General features: G+C 39.7%; 1 protein-coding gene across 4 annotated transcripts in view; it reads right to left on the reverse strand.

Annotated features, from left to right (window-relative positions):
* The window catches only part of eno4 (enolase 4), a 71,884-nt gene that overhangs the window by 32,780 nt on the left and 14,426 nt on the right, over positions 1 to 24,678 (reverse strand). For all 4 annotated transcript variants that reach the window (XR_007957308.1, XM_052027881.1, XM_052027880.1 and 1 more), the window contains 3 exons: positions 7,081 to 7,271; positions 3,766 to 3,905; positions 1,946 to 2,115 (listed from right to left, as the gene is read on the reverse strand). Coding sequence is in view for 3 of the 4 variants with exons in the window: in XM_052027881.1 (XP_051883841.1) it covers positions 1,946 to 2,115; positions 3,766 to 3,905; positions 7,081 to 7,271 (501 nt within the window). In the remaining variant the exon portion in view is untranslated. The remainder of the gene's footprint in view (positions 1 to 1,945; positions 2,116 to 3,765; positions 3,906 to 7,080; positions 7,272 to 24,678) is intronic.

Below are 24,678 nucleotides of genomic sequence, written 5' to 3' on the forward strand. Positions count from 1 at the left end.
TTGAAACTGGAAGTTCAGAGAAGGTTTATTAAATTAATACCTTGGATAAGCGTAATGGGATGTATCAAAGCAGACTTTAAGGATCAATAATGGAGAAAGAACACTTCAACGATAAAAGGTTACAAATACTAAATTTATTAAGATATTAACAAAGCAACAAGTCACTAGGATACTAACAAAGCAATATATCTCCATGCATATTAATAAAGCAACAAGTCTCATGCCCTTTTGCCTGTCGGGGACACTGTAGAGATGATCGATGGCTGGCTTGGAGATCTCAAGGGTCCTGGCATCGTTCGCGATCCCGATCCAAGGAGAAGTCCGATGAGCTTGTTTATAGCTCATACTTATATAGTTAATAAGCCCGTGCTTCTTCCTTAATCTTACAAGCAATTGTCAGTTACATTTCAAACCTGTTAGCCTCTCTAACAAAAAGACAGGACTATTCATTACACCAGGATGGCAGAGTTAGTCCCGGTGACTCCTTTCTGAAAAGTAAGCTTATCTTATCCCACTACTATATATCCTTACAGCTATATGCTTTGAGGCCCCATCATCTCTTTGCAGCTGCATGCTTCAAGACCCCATGATTTACTTGCTTTTCTAAATGAGCCTGCTTGTTTGGCCTGGATATTTTTAGCTGAGAACTCCATCTATATCTATCTCCACTGATCCTTCTGTTATCCATCTTTCAAGTAGCCATGTTAATATTTTCCCAAGTGCACAAATTATGTACTTTTAAAAATTGAATAATGCCCTTGTGCATGTGCATACAAGATTAAAATATCAGTGTCTGATTATAGATATGTGTCCGAAATTCCAAGCTTCATTGTTTAAGCAGAGCCACTAACATTGTTATTTAAAATTAGTTACCATTTTTTGAAAATAGAAGAATATGTTTATCAAGGATCTTTAAAAACAATATTTTTGTGCATTTCCTTTCAGAATTATACTTATCTTTAAAATTTTCTTATCCAAGATTAAAACCTACCTTTTCATCATAGTTTTTTTTTAATGGAAACATTATTATCTCCTGAACATTATCTTGATTAATTACAAACATGCCTATTTTTATTCAAGCCTCACCCTTCAAATAGTGTCAATGAATCTGTTATTGTTCTTATGATTTTTTTAAAAAAATCAAAGGTTTAGCCTCCGTCAAGTTATATTCAACCTAATATTCTTTACATAATTTTATACCCAAAAACTAATTACCTATAAATTCCCTTTTGTAGACCTTTGTAAAGTGAAAAACATTTATCCTACTCATTTCATAGCTTCTTCTGATATAGTATATAATTGCCACTGTTGCTTTATCCATGTTTGTCTTCAGCATCTCACACCACATTTTCATATTAGCCTGTTTTCATAACAGTTTATGCTCCACTTAGCTCAACAGACATTGTTGAAATATCACTTACCCTTGAGAAGTAATATTGAATGTTATTAACTTTTCATCTCTATAAAACATACTATTACAATGGATGATAGCTGCAGAGAGATGACATGGTAATGGCAATGCTAATACAAACTCCTATTACACAATACTTCATAAATCTAAACCCTTTCTCTCATTACCTTTATAATTTCACTCTAGAATGCCACTTCACTTTCCTTTCCTCATCATTTTGGATCAATCTCCAGAAGATATTCACTCACCTCATCCTTATCCATTCAAGAATGCAGAAATATTAAAAGATGTGCAGGATTGCCTTGAGTACTAGTTACATTAAAGTCTAAACAATGTGATAAATATCCAAAGTGTTATTAATATCTAATAATTTAATGTTGCACAAAGGGTAAAGGGTTACAACTTGACTGAAGTTAGCAACCTTTTGTTATTTTGCTGCACAGTTACAAATTAGATTTTATACTGTTGTAATTGTATTTTTCATATACAGTAGTAATAAATAAACTTAAAAACAGATAGAGAAAGCCCTCCTACCTCTGCTTGGTTCAGTGAGGCAATATGTAAATACAAATACGTGTTCTGAAGTCTGGCTGCAGCCTTGGCTATTGCCAGCGATACCACACCAATTGCTACACTGCCGGGAAATGGTGGTTCTGGTGGGTAACGGGGATTGATTGTTTTTTCTGGAACAATACTCCTTTTGCCTGTAATATAAATTATCAATGTAAGCTTCTTGATTACCTTTGGTCATCTAAGAGAGCTTTCATGGCCCTTAGGTAATTAAAGCAAGACCTTCCTACAAATGGAGGTCACTTTACCGACCACATTGCTTTGTACTTGATGGGATGATGAAAGCATTCCAGCACTACATTTTTCATTTCCTCTATCCACCTGTTCCTAGAATACATGATGGTCTGGTGTAAGAAACTATTCCAATTATTTGAATGACCTGACTGCCCAGAGCTCAGAATGGGTCAGTACATTTTTCATATCAGCAGTACTAGCAGGGAGATGTACAAGGCTAGGGTATTCAGACCCAAAGTAATGCCAAACCTGCTTATGGTCCAAAATAGTGGATAGGCAATTGACTGATTGCTGCACAATTTGATGGAGGAGGGTGGAAGGTAACCCACTATCAGTGCGGAAAAATAAAAACAATTGTTTAGCTCTTTATAACAAAAATGCAACTATTGCCTATTATCCATTTTTAGTTCAGAATTTTTTGAATTTCAGTGTGGAAACAGAGAAAGAAGCCATCTCAGGTCAGAGGAGGAGATGGAGAAGCAAAATGTAGAGCCTGGAAGATCTGTGATTAGGTCAGGATAGGAAGGTAGGTGGGAGAGGCCATAATTAGTAGAGGAGAGGCCAAGGGCTTCTGGAGAGAAATTCTGCTTCTCTTAGCCCAGAGGGAATGTTGTAAAAGATATTTATTGTATTGTATTTAGTAAGGCTCTCACATTTCTCTTTCACTGCCAGGTTTTGAAAGCCCAAGGAAGCATTCAGAATAACTATTACATTTATAACAGTTCTTTAATGCAGTGATCTAAGTAAGATAATTATACCAACATGGATGCATCATTAATGTTCTTAATAATTATTGAAGGAGCCCAGTGTTCTTGCTAGACCTGAAGTTCAGTGGTGCAGCATGTAATGCTGCCGGGTCACAGCTCCAGTGACCCATGTTTAATCCTAGCCTGCGGTGCTGTGTCTGTGACTGCATGTGTTTCCTCCTGGGTGCTCTGGTTTACCTCCACATCCTGAAGATCTGCTGGTTGTTAGGTTAAATGGCTACCATAAATTACCCTTAGTGTAGGTGGCTCGTAGGAGGATCAGCGAGGAGTTAATGGGCATGTGAAAGATAATAGAGGAATACAGTGAAATAAGTGAGGGATGGAATTGATGGGAATGTTCTGAAAGCTGAAAAAGACATGATGGGGCAAATGACCTCCTATGTTGTAAGAAAATAATACATATTGAAGTTCCCTGGCTCTCAACTGCAGGACACTTACAAATCCACTGCTGCAAAATGGCAGGGGCTATATAATCAGCAAGTTAAAAACATGCTTCTTGGTTTTACATTTCTTTTTGAATTTCTACCCTCTTCTCTCATTCCCAATCCATTACCGTCTGCCATGAAGGTATTCTATGAGGTGCTGTGAGCAGGGCTACGTGCCTGGGAGGGGCAAGCAGGGGCACCAGGCTCTTCCAATAACCATTATGCACATTAGGAATGCACAGATTTTTATATAATTTGTCGATGTGAAGTGTCCCTACAAAGTAGTTAAATTTAAATTCCTGCACATACCTCTGCTATAGAATTTGTAGAACACCTCTAAAGTAAGTTCTAAACAAACCTTTAGGACTTTTCTTTTTCTTGCCTCCAACAGGAGCACTAAGAGCTGGAGGGGGTAATTCAGGCTCTTCAGGTTTTTCTTCTTCATCATCCTTTTTTCTTTGCTCTTCATCTTCTTCCACTTTTCTCCAAAAATAGTCACTGTGCAATTCAAATTCAGAATTGACACTTGGCTTGCTTCATATATAGGTAATGATATACAGCAGCAAACATTACATTCAAGACAAGACACAACTTTTAAATTGGTGCAATAGCCTTGCTGTAGAAATCTCACACGTCACACTTTACTCAACTGCCTATTTTACTGTCGTCAACTGCATCCAAACCTATTCCTCATCAATATCAAAGCGTCTGTACATTTTTTCTCCTTAATTCATTGTGTCAAATTGCTCCGCTAAGACCATCACCAATACTTCAGTCTCGTATCATATGGCACAAAATCCTCTTTTTAAATGCAATTTAATATAGAATTAAACTTTATTTGCATTGTTGGGATATTTTTCACAATTCAAATAGACGTTATACTTAAATTCAACTTGAATAAAAATAAATGAAAAATTTCCACTGCATCTAGAATGAAAATTTCAGGCTTCAGCTTCGGAGTTTCATCAAATCAAGAGCAGATTTCTAACCATTCACATTCAATAATTGGAAAGCTTTGCTCTTCACTAGCATGCTTTATGGTGGTGGGATCATTCATTTGGAAGTGCCTAAAGTATCAGTCAGTAAAACATAGAAAAATACAACACAAGGGCCCTTCGGCCCATGATGTTGTGCCAAACTATATGAACACCTACTCCATGATCAATCTAACCCTTCACAGCCCATAACCCTCCATTTTTCTTACTTCCATGTGCCTACTGAAAAGCCTTTTAAATGTCCCTATTGTATCAGCCTCTACAACCACCCCCGGCAGTGCATTCCAGGCACCCACCACTCTCTGTGTAAAGAACCTACCTCTGACATCTCCCGTGAACATGCCTCCTCTGACAAATGGATATCCTCTCATATTGGCTATTGCCGCCCTGAGGAAAAGGTGCTGGCTGTCCACTCTATCTGTCCCCCTCATAATCTTACATACCTCTATCAAGTTACCTCTCATCCTGTGTCACTCCAAAGAGAAAAGCCCTAGCTCGCTCAACCTTTCCTCATAAGACATGTTCTCTAATCCAACCAGCATCCTGGTAAATCTCCTCTGCACCCTCTCTAAAGCTTCCACATCCTTCCTATAATGAGGAGACCAGAACAGAATACGATACTCCAAGAGCTGCAACATTACCTCACGGCTCTTGAACTTAATCCCCCAACTAATGAAGGCCAGAACACCGTATGCCTTCTTAACCACCCTATCAACTTGCATGGCAACTTTGAGGGATCTATGGTCTTGGACCCCAAAATGCCTCTGTTCCTCCGCACTGCTCAGAATCCTACCATTGACCTTGTACTCTGCCTTCATTTCGTTCTTCCAAAGTGTATCACTTCACACTTTTCCGGACTGAACTCCATCTGCCACTTTTCCGCCCAACTCTGCATCCTGTCTATATCCTGTTGTAACCTATGGCAATCTTCTACATTATCCATAACCCCTCCAAACTTAGTGTCATTTGCAAACTTGCTAACCCATCCCCCCCACTTCCTCATCCAAGTCATTTATAAAAATCACAGAGAATAGGGGTCCCAAAACAGACCCCTGTGGAACATCACTCGTCACTGACTCCAGGCAGAATACTCTCCATCTACTACCAACCCCTGACTTCTGTGGGCAAGCCAATTCTGAATCCATGCAGCCATGTCTCCATAGATCCCGTGCCTCATGAATTTATGGATGAGCCTACCATGGGGAACCTTGTCAAACACCTTACACCACATCCACCGCTCTACTTTCATCTATTTGTTTTGTCACCTCCTCGATAAACTCAATTAGGCTCGTGAGGCACAATCTGCCCCTCACAAAGCTGACTATCCCTCATAAGACTATGCTTCTCCAAATGCTTGTAAATTCTGTCCTAAGAAACCTCTCCAATAGCTTGCCCTCAGTTCAGCATAAGACTCACCGGTCTATGATTCCCAGGATTATCCCTATTATCTTTCTTGAACAAGGGAACAACATTTGCCATCCTCCAATCCTCTGGTACTACTCCTGTAGCCAGGGAGAATGCAAATATTATTGTCAACATCCCAGCAATCTCTTCCCTAGCCTCCTGTAGTAACCTGGGGTATATCCCATCTGGTCCCAGGGACTTATCTATCCTGATGCTTTACAGAAGCTCCAACACTACCTCCTTCTTAACCTCTTAACATGCTCCAGCACATTAGCCTATTTTATGTTGATCTCACATTCATCAAAGTCCCTCTCCCTAGTGAACATTGAAGCAAAGTATTCTTTAAGGACCTCCCCTACCTCCTCCACCTCCTGGCACATGTCTCCCCCTTTATTCCCGACCAGTCCTACCCTCAGTCTAGTCATCCTCCTGTTCCTCACATACGTGTAGAATGTCTTGGGGTTTTCCTTAATTCTACTCGTCAAGGCCTTCTCAAGTCCCCTTAGTCTGGAAACTTAAGGTCCGACTCACTATCTCTGCAAGGGGGAAAAAAATGAACTAGGCACAGTGATGAGGTTTGACAAGAAGTTTCTGTACAGGGAGTAACCTTAAATGTGATATATCCAACAAGATTAGCTTCAGCAAACCACTACATCTCATCTGAAGAGTCATACGTGACCCAAAGAATAAAGGGGTAGAAATGTCAGGAATTACACACTACAGTCAGTTCAAATATATTTTTAATACAAAATCTGCTGAATGAAAGGATAGAAGGACCAGACACTCAATCTCTTCTCTCCTAGATTAGAAATTGTGTTGGGCCAGAATGGGATGCAAACTCATAAATACAGATTTCACATCAAAATATACTCCAGAAAAGTGCCTGCTCCACTGCCACACACTGGTCTAAAATCACAATTCTTCATCATCCTCAGTCTGGAAACACAAGTTAACATTTTCAGAATGATTACATTTGAAAAGCTAATTCAACTAATGTCATGTATTTATTAAAACAGATCTCTCACCAACCACCCTGAAATTCAAGCAACAAATAAACAAACTTAAATACTTCAAAATATTTAACAGCTAAGATGATGTAAATTAAGCTCAAGATACAATGATATAAAATGTAAAAATAAAGGAAATGGTTAACCACTGGAAGAATAAAACTGGTAGGTTAATAAAGCTGTCTTTACAAGATATTAATATGAAGTCCAGATGCAAATAATTTTATTGGAAAGGATTGGAGGGATGAAATATTCAAAGATCTGTACCTCAGCAGCTTGTCCACATGTGTCTGGTTAGCTGGTAAAAGCCCTTTCAGCAAGGAGTTCAATGGTTCATTGATCCATTCCAAGGCAATCTCGACAGATTGATTTTTTTGCTCATTATCATTATCACCAGCACCTTGGGTTGTATAGTTAGGGTCACTACAACAATTAGACATTGCAGCAAAACATACACTCTGGAAAGAAACAATTTGTGTTAATCTACATTTAATGCAGTTAAATAAAAATATTTTGAAATTGAAAGATTTTAAAAAAAAGTAACAGGCACAGGCTGATATATGGCAATTAAGATTTGTGCCACAAAAGTGGCATACAATAACCCACAATGAAAATCTCCAGCAAGAAAGAGTCTAACCATCTTACGTTGACATTCAATAACATTACCATCACTGAATTCCCCACCATTAACATTATGGGGATTACCACTAACCAGAAACTCATTTGGACCAGCCACATAGGTAAATGCTGTGGCTACCAGAACAAGTCAGAGGCTGCATATCCTGTGGTGTGCAAATCACCTCCTGACACCGTAGTCTTGAGGGACCTGGTGACTGACTCCTGCTCCTATTTTCTCATACTCTCCACCTGCCTGGATGAGTGAAGTTTCAATAGCACTTAACAAGCTCAACACTATCCAGGAACAAGCAGACCACTTCACTGGCACCCCATCTAGCAACCTAAAACTGATTCCCTCCACCACCATCCACACTGGCCACAGTGTGTGCCACCTACAAAATTTGCTGCAATTCTTACCCAGATTACTGCAATAGCATCTCCCAAACCCACAGCCTCTACCATCAGAAAGGACAAGGGTGGCAGGCACATGCGAACATTACCACCTGCAGGCTCCCCTCCAAATTATGTACAAACCTGACTTAGAAATAAATTGCCAGTCCTTCCTCATTGCTGTATCTAAATCCCGGAACTCTCTTCCCAATAACATTGAAGAAGGACATTGACCAGAGTCAAAAATTAGATAATTTATCAAATTTCATCAGAATTTGAAAAGTTTATCAATTTGAAAGATTAAATTTGTTTTTCTCTCCACAGATCCCGTCTGACTTGCTGAGTATTTCCAGTATTTTCTGTTTTTATATCCAGTAGCTGCAGTTTGTTTCTTGAAATGACTCTCCAACCCTGTTTTGCAGGCTGCCAGAGACAGTTTTTCTCCCTGTACCATTGTAAAAATCTTTTCAATTGCACATGTTATTCCAAGCTCCATGCACATAAACAACTCAGCATGATGACTTAAGGCAACAATGCTTAACTGCAACTGCTGCCATGTTGTTGAATAGTTGGGGTGAACTGTCTGGAAGAGTGGCAGACATAGGAGCAGGCATTCTGCTTCTCTGACAGGGATATTAATAGAATGGAGGCAGACCAAGAGCAGGGACTGGGCAGTTCAGGAGCTCAAAATAATACTGAAAGCTTCATCTGAATATAACAAATAAAAATCAATTTTCTTTTCGGAGCTTCGCAACAGATACCAAATAAAAAACTTGTATCACATATACCATGAAGTACTGCACAACAGAATTACTGCTATATGTTGGGATTTACTTTATTGTGCATTGTCCACACTTTTTTTGAGACACACAGACCAATATGGTAATGGGAATATAGTGATGACAATTGCCTATTGCAAAATGATCGTCACTGTCCAATTTATTTTGGTTCCGTGTACAATAAATACACATATGGAACTATGCAACAAAAAGTTTCAGTCTGCTCTATGTGTGCTTATCAGGACCCAAATTTCATTTTGCAATTGCCCGAGTGCTGCAATGTGATCCCATGCAAAGTTATGCACAAAACAATTGAGTTTCTAGGCCAGTAGGTTAGCCATTCCTTGACATTAAAATTTGAAAATAAAGTTCTACACAAGTTGTTATAATTTTAGACATGTCAATTTTCATTTCTAAATTCAAATTGTATATATTAGAAAAATGAAAACTTCTGTTAAGATTTGATTTACTGTTTAGTTTTTAGTATGGATGAACAAAAGTCGTAATTCAAATTTCACATTTAACTGGAGGGAAACAAAAAGTATTTAAGTATAAAGGTCCAGAATTGTAATTAAAACAAAGGTTCTTGCCATCATTACCCCAAAAATGTGACACCAAATTCTGACAATCACACAGTTTTACAAAGAAATCAAAAACTTCTGAGATATCTGGCTATTCAAAGGATTGTGCTGCTGCAATCTTTTCAGAGGCAATCAACACTGAATTAGTACTTTGAAGCAAACTTCAATGCTTTATGCATAGTCTCTTTACAATTACCTTGAAAACCTTGTTGAATGAAGTGTAACTGAGTTTGTAAATAACACATTATGTCGCTTACTGGACTGAAGAATTAATTTTATATGCAATTCTTTTTATTAAAGAATAACATTTGGAAATTCTTTGAGTTTTTTTTAAACTTTATAGTATTTCAGCTTCTACATTAATCCATGTAGAAGTCCAAACTTTATTTAAACATTTTAAGAGTTATTTAAAAAAAAATCAATCATTTTCACTTTCTGGGGTTTGCTGTTATAGATTACCTTTTTCAATGAATATCCAAATACTGAAATTTTGAGTGAGCCACTCAACCACACGTTTAGCAATAACAGCATCTCTGTTACTTACCTCAAACTGTGTTGAATAGTACGTAAATTCCAAATTACATGGCAGTTACAAATTCACTCGCCAAAATAATGTTACTACCCAGAAATATGATTGAATAATGCTTTTTTCTCAGCATTATGCAATGCCCAAAGTGAAAATAATGGGCTTTGAACCATTTCTGAGGGACTTGGATCAAGTTATCAGGTGAATAACTGCTGTTAAGCATTCCTGGGCAATTTGGTTTTCCAGACACAGTGCTAAACTGGAAATACTATCCAATGTCTCTTATTTACCTTTCATTCTTCACACTGGAACTCCACATTCTCCATCCTTACTACTGCACCAACACACCTCCACAGCTATCCTCACGGTCAATTCTGACCCATCTCCTCCCCAAGGCCCTCCAACCCGAGATTCCAGAAAGCCCCAAAAGAAATCTTTGATTTCTACCCCACCCCATCTCACCACTTATCTCATTTCTGGCCCTATTTTCATTTCATTTCTTTTGATCCCCCAGCCCCCACATCACAAGTGTCAATATAACACACAGTTCCCCAACCCAACCATAGTATAGCATGGCAGAGGCCTCAGTGTCTCCATACTTATCTTCCCTCAATGGCATGGCACAGCCCCCAATTCTCTCCACTACCCTCCCCCATCCCATCCCCCTGTCCTATCATGGCATAGATCTCCAATGTTCTTCTGCAAGCCCTTTTGTCTCCCCATTTGTCTTCTCCCACCCCACCCCACCTAGGATAGAGGCACAGTGATTATATTATCTCTAATGCCTAACCCCACCATCACAGAACAGAGCTCTGATGTTTGTCCCCAAACCCCTCTCCCCCCCACCTGTTTAAAGCACAGGTCTTCGGTGACTCCTCAATCCCCTACTCTACTCACTTTGCACTCATGACTGCGTGGCCAGGTTCTGCTTTAACTCCATCTACAAGTTTGCAGATGACACGGCTGTAGTGGGCTGAATCTCATATAACGATGAGTTGGAGTACAGGAAGGAGACAGAGAGCCTTTGACATGGTGTCATGACAACAACCTTTCCCTCAATGTCAGCAAAACAAAAGAGCTGGTCATTGACTTCAGGAAGGGGGAGTGGCGCACATGCTCCTGTTTACATCAACAGTGCTGAAAGGGCTGAAAGCTTCAAGTTCTGAGGAGTGAACACCACCAATAGCCTATCCTGGTCCAACCACGTAGACACCACGGCCAAGAAAGCTCACTAGCGCCTCTACTTCCTCAGGAAGCTAAACAAGTTTGGCATGTCCCTTTTGACACTCACCAATTTTTAATCGATGCACCACAGAAAGCATCCTATCCAGATGCATCATGGCTTGGTACGGCAACTGCTCTGCCCGTGACCACAAGAAACTGCAGAGAGTTGTGGACACAGCTCAGCATATTGTGGAAACCAGCCTCTCCTCCATGGACTCTGTCTACACTCTTGCTGCCTCGGTAAAGCAGCCAATGTAATCAAAGACCCCACCCACACCAAACATTCTCTCTTCTCCCCCCATCCATCACACAGAAGATACAAAAGCCTGAAAGAACGTACCACCAGCTCAAGGACAGCTTCTATTCCGTTGTTATAAGACTATTGAACGGTCCCCTAGTAATGATCAGATGGACTCTTGACCTCACAATCTACTCATTATGGCCTTGCACCTTAATGTCTGCCTGCACTGCACCAATGTGCCTTAATGACTACTGCCCAGTGGCTCTGACATCCACCATCATGAAGTGCTTCAAGAGGCTGGTCATGGCATGCATTAATTCCAGCCTCCCAGACAACCTCAACCCACTGCAAATTCGCCTACTGCCGAAACAGGTCTACAGCGGATGCCATCTCCCTGGCCCTGCACTCATCTCTGGAGCATCTGAATAGTAAAGACACCTACATTAGACTATTGTTTATTGACTACAGCTCCAATTTAAACACAATAATTCCAAGCAAACCCATCTCCAAACTCCTGGACTTGAACTCAACACGTCCCTTTGCAACTGGATCCTTGACTTCCTGACCAACAGACTACAATCAGTAAGGATAAACAGCAACACCTAAGCCATAATTATTCTCAACACTGGTGCCCCACAAGGCTGTGTCCTCAGCCCCCTACTCTACTCCCTCAATGTCAGCAAAACAAGAGAGCTGGTCATTGACTTCAGGAAGGGGAGTGGTACACATGCTCCTGTTTACATCAACTGTGCCCCAGTATGATAAGATGGACTCTTGACCTTACAATCTATCTTGTTATGACCTTGCACCTTAATGTCTACATGCACTGTACTTTCTTTGTAACATTTTAGTCTGCATTCTGTTATTGCTTTACCTTGAAATACCTCAATGCACTGTTGTGATGAATTGATCTGTATGAATGGCATGCAAGACATTTTTCACTGTACCTTGGTACATGTGACAATAATAAACCAATTTACCTATTTACTGTAACACTTTATTCTGTATTGTTATTGTTTTCCCTTATACTACCTCTCTGCACTGTTGTAATGAAATGATCTGTATGGATGGCATGCAAAACAAAGTTATTCACTGGACTTCGGTACATGTGACAATAATAAACCAATTTACCTCTCTCCACCCACAGAACAGGGCCATAAACCCTCCCTGGCCACTGTCATCACACTGCAGGCTCCAATGCTTTCTGTCAAACCCTCGAAAAGTACAGGTCTTTGATGTCTCACCCTCATCCTTCCCCTCTACACGAAGCACAGGCCCTGATGCTTTCACCACCCCAGTCCTTCCCACCACCAATAAGAGTGCACTTGAACTTCAGCCACATGTCCTGTCATTTCAAGCCCACACAGTGCAAGTGGTAATTCATGCTTGGGGGAATTATTATTGAAGATTAGAAAAATTGACAAATTTTCAAAGAAATTTAATATTTGTCCTTTTTAGTCACTTTTTCTCTCTCTCTCTCAGTACACACAGTTTCTTTTTCATTTGCTATTTTTACTTTAACATTAAATTTATCCACTTAATATTTTTATCTCAATTTACACGTTCTTTATTTTGCAATGCCTTATTCTTATTGGTTACGATGGTCTCACTTTGCTTGTTCCACCATTGACAATCCAGACTTTTGATCACTTGCAAAAGAGTTTTAAAACTTCGGAAAAAACCTGCATATGTTCATCATCTTTCACAACCTCATTACACTGCAATCAACGATATACTTTTGAGGTGGAGTCATTGAAAGGGCGATTCAAATTACCAGCATTTGCTCTGAAACATCCTGCCACTTCAAAGTAATGCGGAACAATTCAGCTTGTATAAAAGGGTTAAAAAGCATCTGAAGATCATTTTGAAACATCGGGGGGATAATCTGTATGATTTTAGAGGAAAAGCTGTTTTGTACACTACCTTATGTAATTCTTGAAAGTCAATGAGATGTTTGGCTTGAATGGTATCCTTACCAGCCCTAACTTGCAATGTAGCAGCTACTGCTAACACACATTGACATTTGACTTTAACGCAATGTACTTGGAAGCAGAATATAAACCACTGCCGCTACCATATCGGGTATTTGCTGCTACCAACTATCTTCTGGGCATTTATTCCTTCCTACAAAAAAAGTTTGCCAATTGAGACACAGGAGACTGCAGATGCTGGAAATCTGCAGAAATACACAAAGGAGCTGGAGGAACTTAGTGAGTCAGGCAGCATCTGTGGAGGGAAATAGACAGTCGATGTTTCAGGTCAAGACCCTTCATCAGGACTGGAAAGAAAGAGGGGAGACAGCCAGCATAAAAAGGTGAGGGGAAGGGTTGAAGCAAAAGTTGGTGGGTGATAGATGGATCCATGTGGGGGGGGGGGGGGGGGGGGGGGGGGGGGGGGGGGGGAAGAGTGGGAATGATGTAAGAAGCTGGGAGGTGAAAGGTGGAAGTGACAAAGCGCTGAAGAAGGTGGAATCTGATAGGAGGACAGTGGACCATGGAATAAAGGGAAGGAGGTAGGGAGAGGAACTAGTGGGAGGAATGTGTGGGTGATGAGCATATGGAGAGGGTGGGGAAGGGGAAAGAGATAAGGCGATGGGGACAAGTGGGGATCTGGAAAAAAGGGGAGGGGAGTGGTTACCAGAAGTTAGAGAAATCGACGTTCATGCAGTCAGGTTGGAGACTACCAAGGTGGAATATGAGGTGCCGTTCCTCTAATCTGTGTTTCGCGTCAACTCAGCAGTGGAGGTGCTCCCGGTGCGGCCTTCTCGGTGAGACCCAACGCCGAATGGGGGACTGCTTTGTTGAGCACCTTCACTCCGTCCACCATACAAGCCAGGATCTTCCAGTGGCCAGCCATTTTAATTGCACTTCCCATTCCCACACCAACATGTCTGTCCACGGCCTCCTCCACTGCCGAGTTTTCCATGGTCCACTGCCCTCTCCTATCAGATTCTATCTTCTTCAGCCCTTTATCACTCCCACCTATCACCTCCCAGCTTCTTACATCATTCGCACTCTCCCCCCTCCCTCATCTGCCCATCACTCCCTCCTCACCTGGATTCACCTATCACCCACCAGCTCTTGCTCCACACCCTCCCCCCACCTTTTTATACTGCCAATCGAGAGCTTTGCAGAATTCAATTGAAGATAATGGTGAAAGCCATAACTGCAGGTAATTTGACACATATCTACCCAGCTCTACTCCCAAGCCCTCTGATGCCTACTGAAACAAAGCCTTCCTTATCTACTCAATTACTATATTAGTCAACCTGTTTTGTTTTCTTGTGGTTAGAGTATTGCCAGCTTCCATTTTGTGTTTGTATAAGGTAGCCTCTATCCAAAATAATTATCACCAAAACATGTCAGCTGTAATTTCTTTTTCAAGGTCTTCAGGTGTACAAGTGAAAAAGTTTAAAGTATCTATATTATCATTACTGTTGATAATAACAGTTCATGAAAAGGACTGAAGAAAGCAGGAATCCTAGATTGTGAAATAATTTTCAAGTGTTTAGTTTATATCATTTTGTAAATGTAGACTCTAAATCAGCACCTTTTCAAATAAATTGAAAATACATTTCTATGTGTTACCTGTATACATCATTGCCAACAATATTTTTGATCACAATCGTGGCTATTATAGTAAGAGAAAGTCAATTTCTGATTTTTTAAAAAAGTAGGGGATTTCAAGGGTAGGTACAATGGAGAGCAATCAGTTTGATTTTTTTTTTCTGAAATTGTCTCTTCAGCTATGTCCTAACTTCAACTGCTTTATGACGGGCTTCTTTCAGAAGCTTTGCAAGACAGGCATGTCAAGAGGCAAGTGCATATAGTAGATTATCTACAGCAAAACTGGAAAGGCACTACACCTTTCACCAAGTGCTCATCAATTCTTGTGCCACAGTCCCATTCACTCAATATTAATTAACACCTGAACAACTGCTTTCATTGATTTCTTTTAAATGGTATATTGTGAATATTATTGCACTTAAATTCACACTGCCTAATTGCACTATTTAAACAAATAGTAGCAAAAGAAACTAAATCATGCTTTTCTGTAAGAATAGTGTTGACAGTGCTCACGAAAGGAAATACATTTTGGAATCATTTAAAAATAGCCAAGAAGAATGAACAGAAAAGAAAGTCCAAAGAATTATAACTCTTCAGAAGCACGAAAGGATTGTTGTGGAAAGAAGTGGAAAAAGAGTGCTAAGAAGATCAGGAAGCAAACAATTTTAATTTTTACAAAAATGATAACTCATTTAAGATGTCTTCAGTATAATTTGTTGCTTTTTTATTATTTTGTAAAAGGATTTTTTTTGTTTTTTTTCTAAGTTGATATTTGGCTTACCTATATTTTTCTACAATTACTTATCTGATCATTCAAATATGCTTTACCTAACCTGGTAGCAATTTTCCTTTGCCCATGATAACTTTTAACACAGCAACAGAGATACCTAGGTACTCATGTTTATGTAGTTTTGGCAGAATATTAGAATATTTACTCAATATGAAAAAGCCCTTCTGGACTTCTCCACTTTAGGGAATACAGATCTTTTTCCCTAACCTCCTGTGAAAAAAAATTAAACAATCTCATTAAGGATGCATATAATTTCCAACCCTACTTCTGAAGAAATCCCCTTTCCAGTATTAAATGTGCCATTTTTTTCTCCCAGAACAATTATCTTGAAGAATATGTTCCCATATCCTGAGGAAGAAGATTTTTTATTCTTATTTCCATCTTAGCTTAGGCCTTGATTTTCAAACATGTTCAGTTCTTTTCCACTCATTGTTCAGGACAAGTAGCTTTCTTATATATACTTGCGGATCTCCCCAAAAGTTGATCATTTGCAGCATTTGGCATACTATGGGGAAGATGCAAAAAGACTCTGAAAGGATGTAGACCAGTTAAGAGATTGGTGATGAAAGTGGAAGATGGAGTACTTTGTGGGAACATACAAAATTATCTTGCTTGGTATGAAGAAATGAATAGTAATTTGTTTTTTTGTTAAGGTTCTAATTAACCATGGGTGAGAAATGGTAGGTTAGACTTTATTACAAAGGTTTGGGGCATAAGAGAAAGGAAGTCTTATTGCAATTAAGTTGGTGAAGCCATAACTTATTGTCTACTTGTCTAAAAAAGGTTGTACCTGTCTTATAGCAGATACAACAAGGTTCATTCAATTGATTTTTGGAATGTGGATCTCTTCCACAAGGAATGACTGAATAGATTAAAAAGAAAGAAAAAAATTTTATAATGCCTTTCATGAATTTTGGATGTCTCAAAGTGCTTTATGCTGTATTTTATGTTGCAAACCAGGAAAATGGGCCGATATTCTCTGGTGTTTAGATGAATAGGAGAAAGTTTGTTGAAACGAAAGAGTTATTGGGTGCTTGACAGAGTAAATGCTGACAGGATGTTTTCCTTGCAGGATAGTCTACAATTATGAAGTGCTAAGCTATGCAGTCTGCTGTTTGGGGCAGAGTTGAGAAGTTTGCTTATGACAAGGTCATGAATCTTTGAAATCCGCTACCCCAGAGGGCTATGGATGGTTTGACAACGAAGATATTTGCAAATGACATAGATGGGACTATTCAATAGCAGGGGAGATTAAAGGATACGAGGATAGGGAAGGACACTGTTGATTTGAAAGTTCGGCCATGATGCTATTAAATTGCAGAGCAGGTTTTTGGGCTGTTTCACCCACTTCTATTTCTAAAGTTTCTGAAGGCAGAGCCAACAAATTCTAGAACTCCCAACATCTTTAAGTGTTTTAATCCTTTCAAGAAGTCAGTTACTTGTGCAATACAGCTTTGGACAACTGGTCAGCTGATTTAAAAAATGGAAAATGCTGGAAATACTCAGCACATCAAGCAGTATTGTGGAAAGAGAAACACAGTTAACATTTCCAGCATTTTCTGTTTTTATTTCAGATTTCCAACATCTGCAGTTTTTGATTTTCAGACCTGCTGATTTGTCTAAAATGCATGCTTAGAAAATCCTCTAGCATGCCTGGCAACCATAACTAGTGAATAACCTCTGTAAATGAGATTATTAGAAACAACACATACAGACACCTCAGCTATTGTCCCACATTCAACCTGATGTTCCCTCATGAATTCATCTTTAATTGTGCATTGCTTTGGGGACTGCAAAAGGCATTCCATTTTCAGCACCTTGTTTGTTTACAGTTATGATTCCCACAGCAAATAATGATATTGGAGGAAAGTCCCAATAAAAATCTCAGCAGAAATTAATGGAATATATACACCACCTGCTTCTTCATACATTTAAAAAGCTTACTTAGTATTAGCTTTTGCAATATCAACCAAGCTTTAAAATCCAAGTTTTGGGAGTTGTAATGTTTGTAACACTTAATATTTCAGATGATAATATTTGTTAATAAATTGTATTTGACAATCATCAAGCAATTGCAATGAAGATATGGATAACATCTGAACCAATAATAAGGGATTGCAAAATAAAGAATGTGTAAACTGAGATAAAAATATTAAGAGGATGTATGTTAAGTTAGAAAAAAACATGGGGACTTCCTAATAGTAAAATCGATCACATAGCATCTTTAATGTTAGTTTCATAACATCTGAAATATTCAATTGCAATTTTATCAAATATTAGAGGGAAAATTATTTTAACATCAGGAATAAAAAAGATCTGGACATTGCTGAAAGTTGTACATCATTTTATACAGTCTGATCTTATAGCATTTCACATACAATGGGTCTTGAAGGAAAATTACTTTTAGGTAGCAGAATAAAGTCGTAAACAGTGAAGTATATTTATCCCACCATGAACAAAATATCTGATCAAAATCAAGATGACACCAGCAATGTCAACAGATTTTGCCTTACAATTAGTAACCACAAAACAAAGATCCTACACCAACCAGCCTCCACTATACACCACCACCCTCTAACAATAAAGATTCGTAATGAGATAGTGGAAAACATGGACCACTTCCCATATAATAGAAGCTGCCTTTCAGCAAAGCCAGATATCAATAATAAAATTCACCACTGCCTTCAGTAATCCAGCACAAGCCTTTGGTCAACTGAGGAAAAGAGTGTTTGAGGATCAAGCCCAACACAAAGGTCATGGTGTACAAGGTAGCTGTGGTCCCTACCCACCTGTATGCTTTTGAGACTCAAAGTACTGGAGAGATACCATAACGCTGTCTCTGCAAAATCCTCCAAATCTACTGACAGAATAAATGCACCAACATCTTCAACACTGAGGCCCTAATTATACTCAGTCAACTCCAGCGAAAAGGTCACACCATTTGCCATCCAGCTGCCCAGCCTGATAAGCACCTCCTGCCCTATCTGTGGCAGAGTATGTAGATCCCACGTTGGCCTTAGGACCCATGGAACTAGAGACACAAGGGATTGCAGATGTTGGAACCCGGAGCATAAAACAAACTGCTGGAGGAACTCAGTGAGTCAAGTAGCATCTGTAGAGGCAAAGGGATGGTCAACGTATAACTCTGAGTCAGGACTGAGACTATGGAAGTATAAAGATGTGAGAGGGAGGGGTGAGACAGGGGCTGATAGGTGATAGTTGGAACCAGTGAGGTCAGGGATAATGGGCAGTTGGAGCTAGGTCTGGTAGAAGGAGGGGGGAGGTAAGAGACAGAAGTTAGTGGCTGATAGGTGGAACCAGATAAGAAAGAAAACAAAGAAAAATGGGTAGATGGAGTGAGGGGAAGGGGAGGGCAGAGGCTGGAAATTGATGTGGAACCAGACAAGGGAAGGATGATGGGCAGATGAACCCACTCCCTCTGTGTTCCTTTCCCACTCCTACCAGTCCACCTAGGTTCTCTCTCCATGTTCACTTTTCCCATTTACATCTGCCCATCACCCACAGACCTATCCACCCATATTTCTTCTCCCATGGCCTACACTCCCTATCCCCTCCCCCATATGGTTCCATCTACCATAAGTCAACCACATTGATGGATCTGGAGTCACATACTGGACTGACTGGGTAAGGATGACAGATATGCTTCACTGACAGAATCTATGAACCATTTGGAATTTTACAACATTCCGGTAGTTTCACTGTTATAATTACATAGACTATTTATTTAATTACTTGAATTTAAATTCCCCAGCTGTCATGATGAGATTCAAACTCATGTTGTTACGGACTCAGTGAAAGTCCCTTTAAGATAGAGTGTGTGTGTGTATGTGTGTGTGGGGCGTGTTTACGTCAATAGAAGATAAAGGACGTAATGACGTTGTTGAAGACGTTAGGAGAGCGAGAGAGAGAGAGAGAGAGAGAGAGAGCGAGAGAGAGAGAGCGAGAGAGAGAGAGCGAGAGAGCGAGAGCGAGAGAGCGAGAGAGCGAGAGAGAGAGAGAGAGAGACACCAGCCTGCTTGTTTTCTCTATCGATGGATGAGAAACAATGACTGTGTTTGCCACTGAAATCCATGTATGGAAATTGGAAGTAATCCGGTGGAGTTCACTTCGTTGCTGACCTGGAGAAGGAAACAGGTATTTGTGTGTGGATGACCTTGATTCGGATGCTTTTCAGGGTGAGGAAGTCACTACCGAGTAAACGCTGGAGTGTCGTTTGGGTGCCATCATGGAACATTTGGATTTCGTATTTACTCTCCCTATGTTTCTCTACGTCTACGTCTTACCTTCAGACAACGGTGGTTGTTGAAGAAGCCCTTGCTCATGTTTCACCTTATAGCTTGCGGAACTGAACTTTAAGAACCATTCCGGAACTGGGAGTTTTGGACTTTGCCACACACACACACAACAAGTTTAGTTTTGGGGTTAACGTTCAAGGTTTAACATTTTTGAATTCTAACATACTAACATTTTTACTTTTATTTTACGTATGGTCATAAGTAGTGATTAATAAAATAGTGTCTAACACTGAATCATGCTCAGTGTGTTTCTTTTGTTGCTGGTTCATGACAAAATTGGGGGCTCGTCCGAGATAGTTCCCAAGGTTAACGAGATTCGTCCGGGATCCAATCCAAAGATTAACGAGTGTCGTCTGGGATCGTTCCCCAGATTGACGAGATTTGTTCGGGATTCAATCCAAAGATTTTTGAGGGAGGTCTGATAAATTCTTTTTAATTGGCTTGTGTGTGTGGAAACCAGCAGCAGTGGATATTAAGGCATTTTTGGAGTCACCAACCCAAAAGGGATTGGAGGTGGCGAAAAAGGACGATCTGATAAAGATTGCTACAAGGTTAAACCTTACAGAAGTAAAGCAGTCTATGAGAAAGGCAGATATTCAGAGACTGATAGCTGGCCATTATGTGGAAAAGAAGGTGTTTGAGAAGGAAGTGTTAAAACAGTTTCCTGGCAGTGAAATAGCAACTTCTGAGGCACAGGTGCAGCTGGCAAAGATAGAGGCTGAACGAGAGCAAAATAAATTAGAAGCTGAACGAGAACAAAAGAGATTAGAGGCTGAACGAGAGCAAACCCAGTTAAAGACAGAGGCCGAACAAAAGAAATTAGAGGCCGAACAAAAGATAACTCAGATGAAGATAGAGGCTGATCTAGCAATGAAGCAGATGGAATTGAAGAGGATGGAGCTGGATAGTGAGGAGAAGGAAAAACAGAGGCAGCATGAGTTACAAATGAAGCATAGGAGTTTGGAATCTGATTCTGATGATGGTTTTTCAGCCAGCAGGGAGGTTCGATTAGTTCCTCCTTTTGAGGAAGATCAGGTTGATCAGTATTTCCAACATTTTGAAAAGGTTGCTGTGAGTTCAAACTGGCCAAGGAAAGGATGGGCTCTTATGGTACAGAGTGTGATTAAAGGTAAAGCTCAAAAAGCTTATTCTGCTTTGTCTGCTGAGGATGCAGCTGATTATACCAAGGTAAAACAAGCTATATTGAAGGCCTATGAATTGGTACCTGAAGCTTATAGACAAAAATTTAGAGACTTGAGGAAATCTGCAGATCAGACTTATATGGAATTTGCCAATGGAAAGAGAATATGTTTTGAACGATGGTACATGGCTAAAAATGTAGATGGGGATTTTGATAAATTGAAAGAATTGATATTGGTGGAGGACTTTAAAAGATGTGTTCCAGCTGAATTAACAACATATTTAAATGAAAAGGGAGTGGAAACTTTACAAGAAACTGCTAGGTTGGCAGATGATTATGCTTTAACCCATAAATCCAAATGGGGACAACCTAAAACCTTTCAAAAGAGTTACAAGGACAATCCAGGTAAACCGGAGATTAAATTGGGAGGTAATCAAAAAGGAAAAGATGAAAAGAAGCCAGGGCTGGAGAAACCTGTTGAGCGTACTTGTTATTACTGTAGGAAACCTGGCCATGTGATATCTAATTGTGCCCTTTTGAAGAAAAGGAAGGAAGCTGTGCCCAATGCTTGCTTTCAGGCAATTAAAAATCAAAAAGGTTTAGGGGATGCTGTTAAAGATCAGTCCTTGCAAGAGGTAAAAGCGGAAAAGTTGGAAGAGGTGAGAAAGGAATTCCGTTCTTATGTATCAGAGGGTTTTGTTTCACTGAATGATGAGTCACCCCAGGTGCCAGTGAAAATTCTTAGAGATACTGGGGCTAGTCAATCTCTCTTGCTGGACAGTGTTTTAAATTTTGGTGAAGAAAGTGACACTGGTGAGGTAAATCTAGTGGGCGTTACAGATGACACCATGTCTGTCCCTTTACACAGGGTGATTTTAAAGTCAAAGTTCGTAGAAGGACCAGTCGAGATAGGGATAAGACCTAGGTTGCCAGTGGAAGGAGTTTCTTTGTTATTGGGAAATGACCTTGCAGATGGAGAAATTGTTCCTGTGGTACAGTTAACGACCAAACCAAGGATTGATGAGTCTGAGAATGATCCAGATGTTTACCCATCATGTGCGGTGACTCGAGCTAGAGCTAAAGAATTAGCCAAGACAGACAGTACGGTGCAGTCTGATGTGGTTCCTTGTGTCAGTCCTAAACAGGAAGAAAATTATGATGCTTTATCTGAGACTTTTCTGTCTTCACTGGAGGATCAACATCCTTATAGTGAGCCTGAATTTAAAGATTTGTCTTTGTCGAGGAAGGATTTTATGGTGGAACAGACAAAGGACCCTGAGTTGACAGAATTGAAAGAAAAAGCACTCTCATGTGAGGAGATTGAAAAAGTGCCAATGGAATATTATGTCAAAAATGGAGTGTTAATGAGGAAATAGAGACCTCCTCATGTTCCTGTTAATGAGGAATGGGAAGTTATTCATCAGGTTGTTGTTCCAAAAGTTTATAGGGATGAGATTTTAAACCTGGCCCACAGTATGCCTTTGGGTGGTCATTTTGGGGTGAATAAAACTGTAGGGAAGATCTTGAAACAATTCTATTGGCCTGGTTTGAGAAAAGATGTGGTGATGTTTTGTCGAACCTGTCACACATGTCAGCTGGTAGGTAAACCAAATCAAAAACCCCCTGTGGCTCCGTTGAAGCCAATTCCTGCTTTTGGTGAACCCTTTTCGAAGGTGATTGTGGACTGTGTTGGCCCCTTACCAAAGTCTAAGACTGGAAATCAGTATTTGTTAACCATCATGTGTGCCACTTCTAGATTTCCAGAGGCAATACCCCTTAGAAATATTAAGGCCAAGACGGTGTCAAAGGCTCTTTTAAAATTTTTTACCTTGTTTGGTTTGCCAAAAGAAATCCAATCTGATCAAGGTAGTAATTTTATGTCAAATTTTTTTCAACAAATAGTCTATGAGCTGGGAGCAAAGCAAATTGTATCATCTGCATATCACCCAGAATCTCAAGGAGCTCTGGAGAAATTTCATTCTACTCTCAAAAATATGCTGAAGACTTATTGCTTTGAAAACACAAAGGATTGGGACGAAGGTATCCATTTACTTTTGTTTGCCGTTAGAGAATCAATCCAGGAGTCAATAGGATTTAGTCCGTTTGAGCTTGTATTTGGACATAGGTTGAGAGGACCTTTGGAGTTGTTGAGAGAGCAATGGGTTAATGAGGAAGTGCACTTCAGTCTGTTGGACTATGTCCAAAAATTTAAAACTCGGTTGGAGAGAGTCTGCCAGCTAGCGAGAGAGAATTTGAAAACTAGCCAGATAAGAATGAAAACATATTTTGATAGACGTGCTCGGCCTAGGACATTCGCAGTGGTGCAAAAGGTGTTGGTATTTTTCCCTAGCCAAAATAATCCCTCGCAATCTCGTTTTTCTGGACCCTATGTTATTGAATCTCGAGTGACTGATCTAACATATATAATCAAAACACCAGATAGACGCAAGAAAACACAACTCTGTCATGTAAACATGCTAAAGCCTTATTATGAGAAGGATTCAGTTGTGGCCTTGGTGGATGATGTAAAGGTTGTTTCTAGAATGCCTGATGTTGATGTTGAGGAAGGCCAATTTAGACCAAATATTGTTCCATCAAAACTAAAAAACCAAAATATCATGGAGAACCTTGAAACGAAGTTGGACCATTTACAAGTTTCACAAAAACAACAGATGAGAGAATTAATTTTAAAATTTAAAAATCTGTTCCCAGATGTTCCAAACAGAACATCGATAATTACCCATGATGTTGATGTTGGGGATGCAAAACCAATCAAACAACACCCATATCGAATGAATGTGGAAAAAAGTAAACTTGTTGATCAGGAACTAAAGTACATGTTGGAAAATGATATTATTAGACATTCTACTTCAAATTGGAGTTCGCCCTGTGTTATTGTACTTAAACCTGATGGAACTGTTAGATTTTGCACAGATTACAGGAAAGTGAATGCTGTAACAAAGTCAGATGCTTACCCTATTCCTAGGGTGGATGATTGCATAGATAGAGTGGGAAAGGCAAAATTTCTTACAAAGATTGACCTATTAAAAGGCTACTGGTATGTTCCATTAACAGATAGAGGAAGGGAGATTTCAGCCTTTGTAACCCCTTCTGGATTGTATGAATACAATGTTTTGCCATTTGGAATGAAAAATGCTCCAGCAACATTTCAAAGAATGATTAATTCAGTGATTCATGGGTTAAAACATATAGATGCCTACATTGACAACTTAGTGACTGGGAATGATACTTGGGAAGATCACATCTCTGCGTTAGAAAGGTTGTTTGAAAGACTTTCCAAGGCTAACCTTACAGTTAACTTGGCTAAAAGTGAATTTGGCCATGCCACTGTGACGTATCTTGGTTATGTTGTAGGTCAAGGCAAGCAAGCTCCAGTTCAGGCAAAAGTTCAAGCAATATCTGAGTTCCCTATTCCCACAGGTACGAGGACTGTTAGAAGATTTTTGGGAATGGTTGGATATTATCGAAAATTTTGTAAAAATTTTGCTGATATTGCTCTTCCCCTAACTAATCTTCTGAAGAAGGGAGTAAAGTTTGTTTGGACAGATTCTTGTCAAGAAGCATTTGAGAAGCTGAAAGCCATTTTATGCTACCATCCTGTGCTCAAAACACCTGACTTTGAAAAGCCATTTTCATTAGCAGTAGATGCCAGTGATGAAGCTGCAGGAGCTG

The sequence above is a fragment of the Pristis pectinata genome, chromosome 12, assembly GCF_009764475.1.
Source record: "Pristis pectinata isolate sPriPec2 chromosome 12, sPriPec2.1.pri, whole genome shotgun sequence".
In the NCBI taxonomy this organism is placed as follows: domain Eukaryota; kingdom Metazoa; phylum Chordata; class Chondrichthyes; order Rhinopristiformes; family Pristidae; genus Pristis; species Pristis pectinata.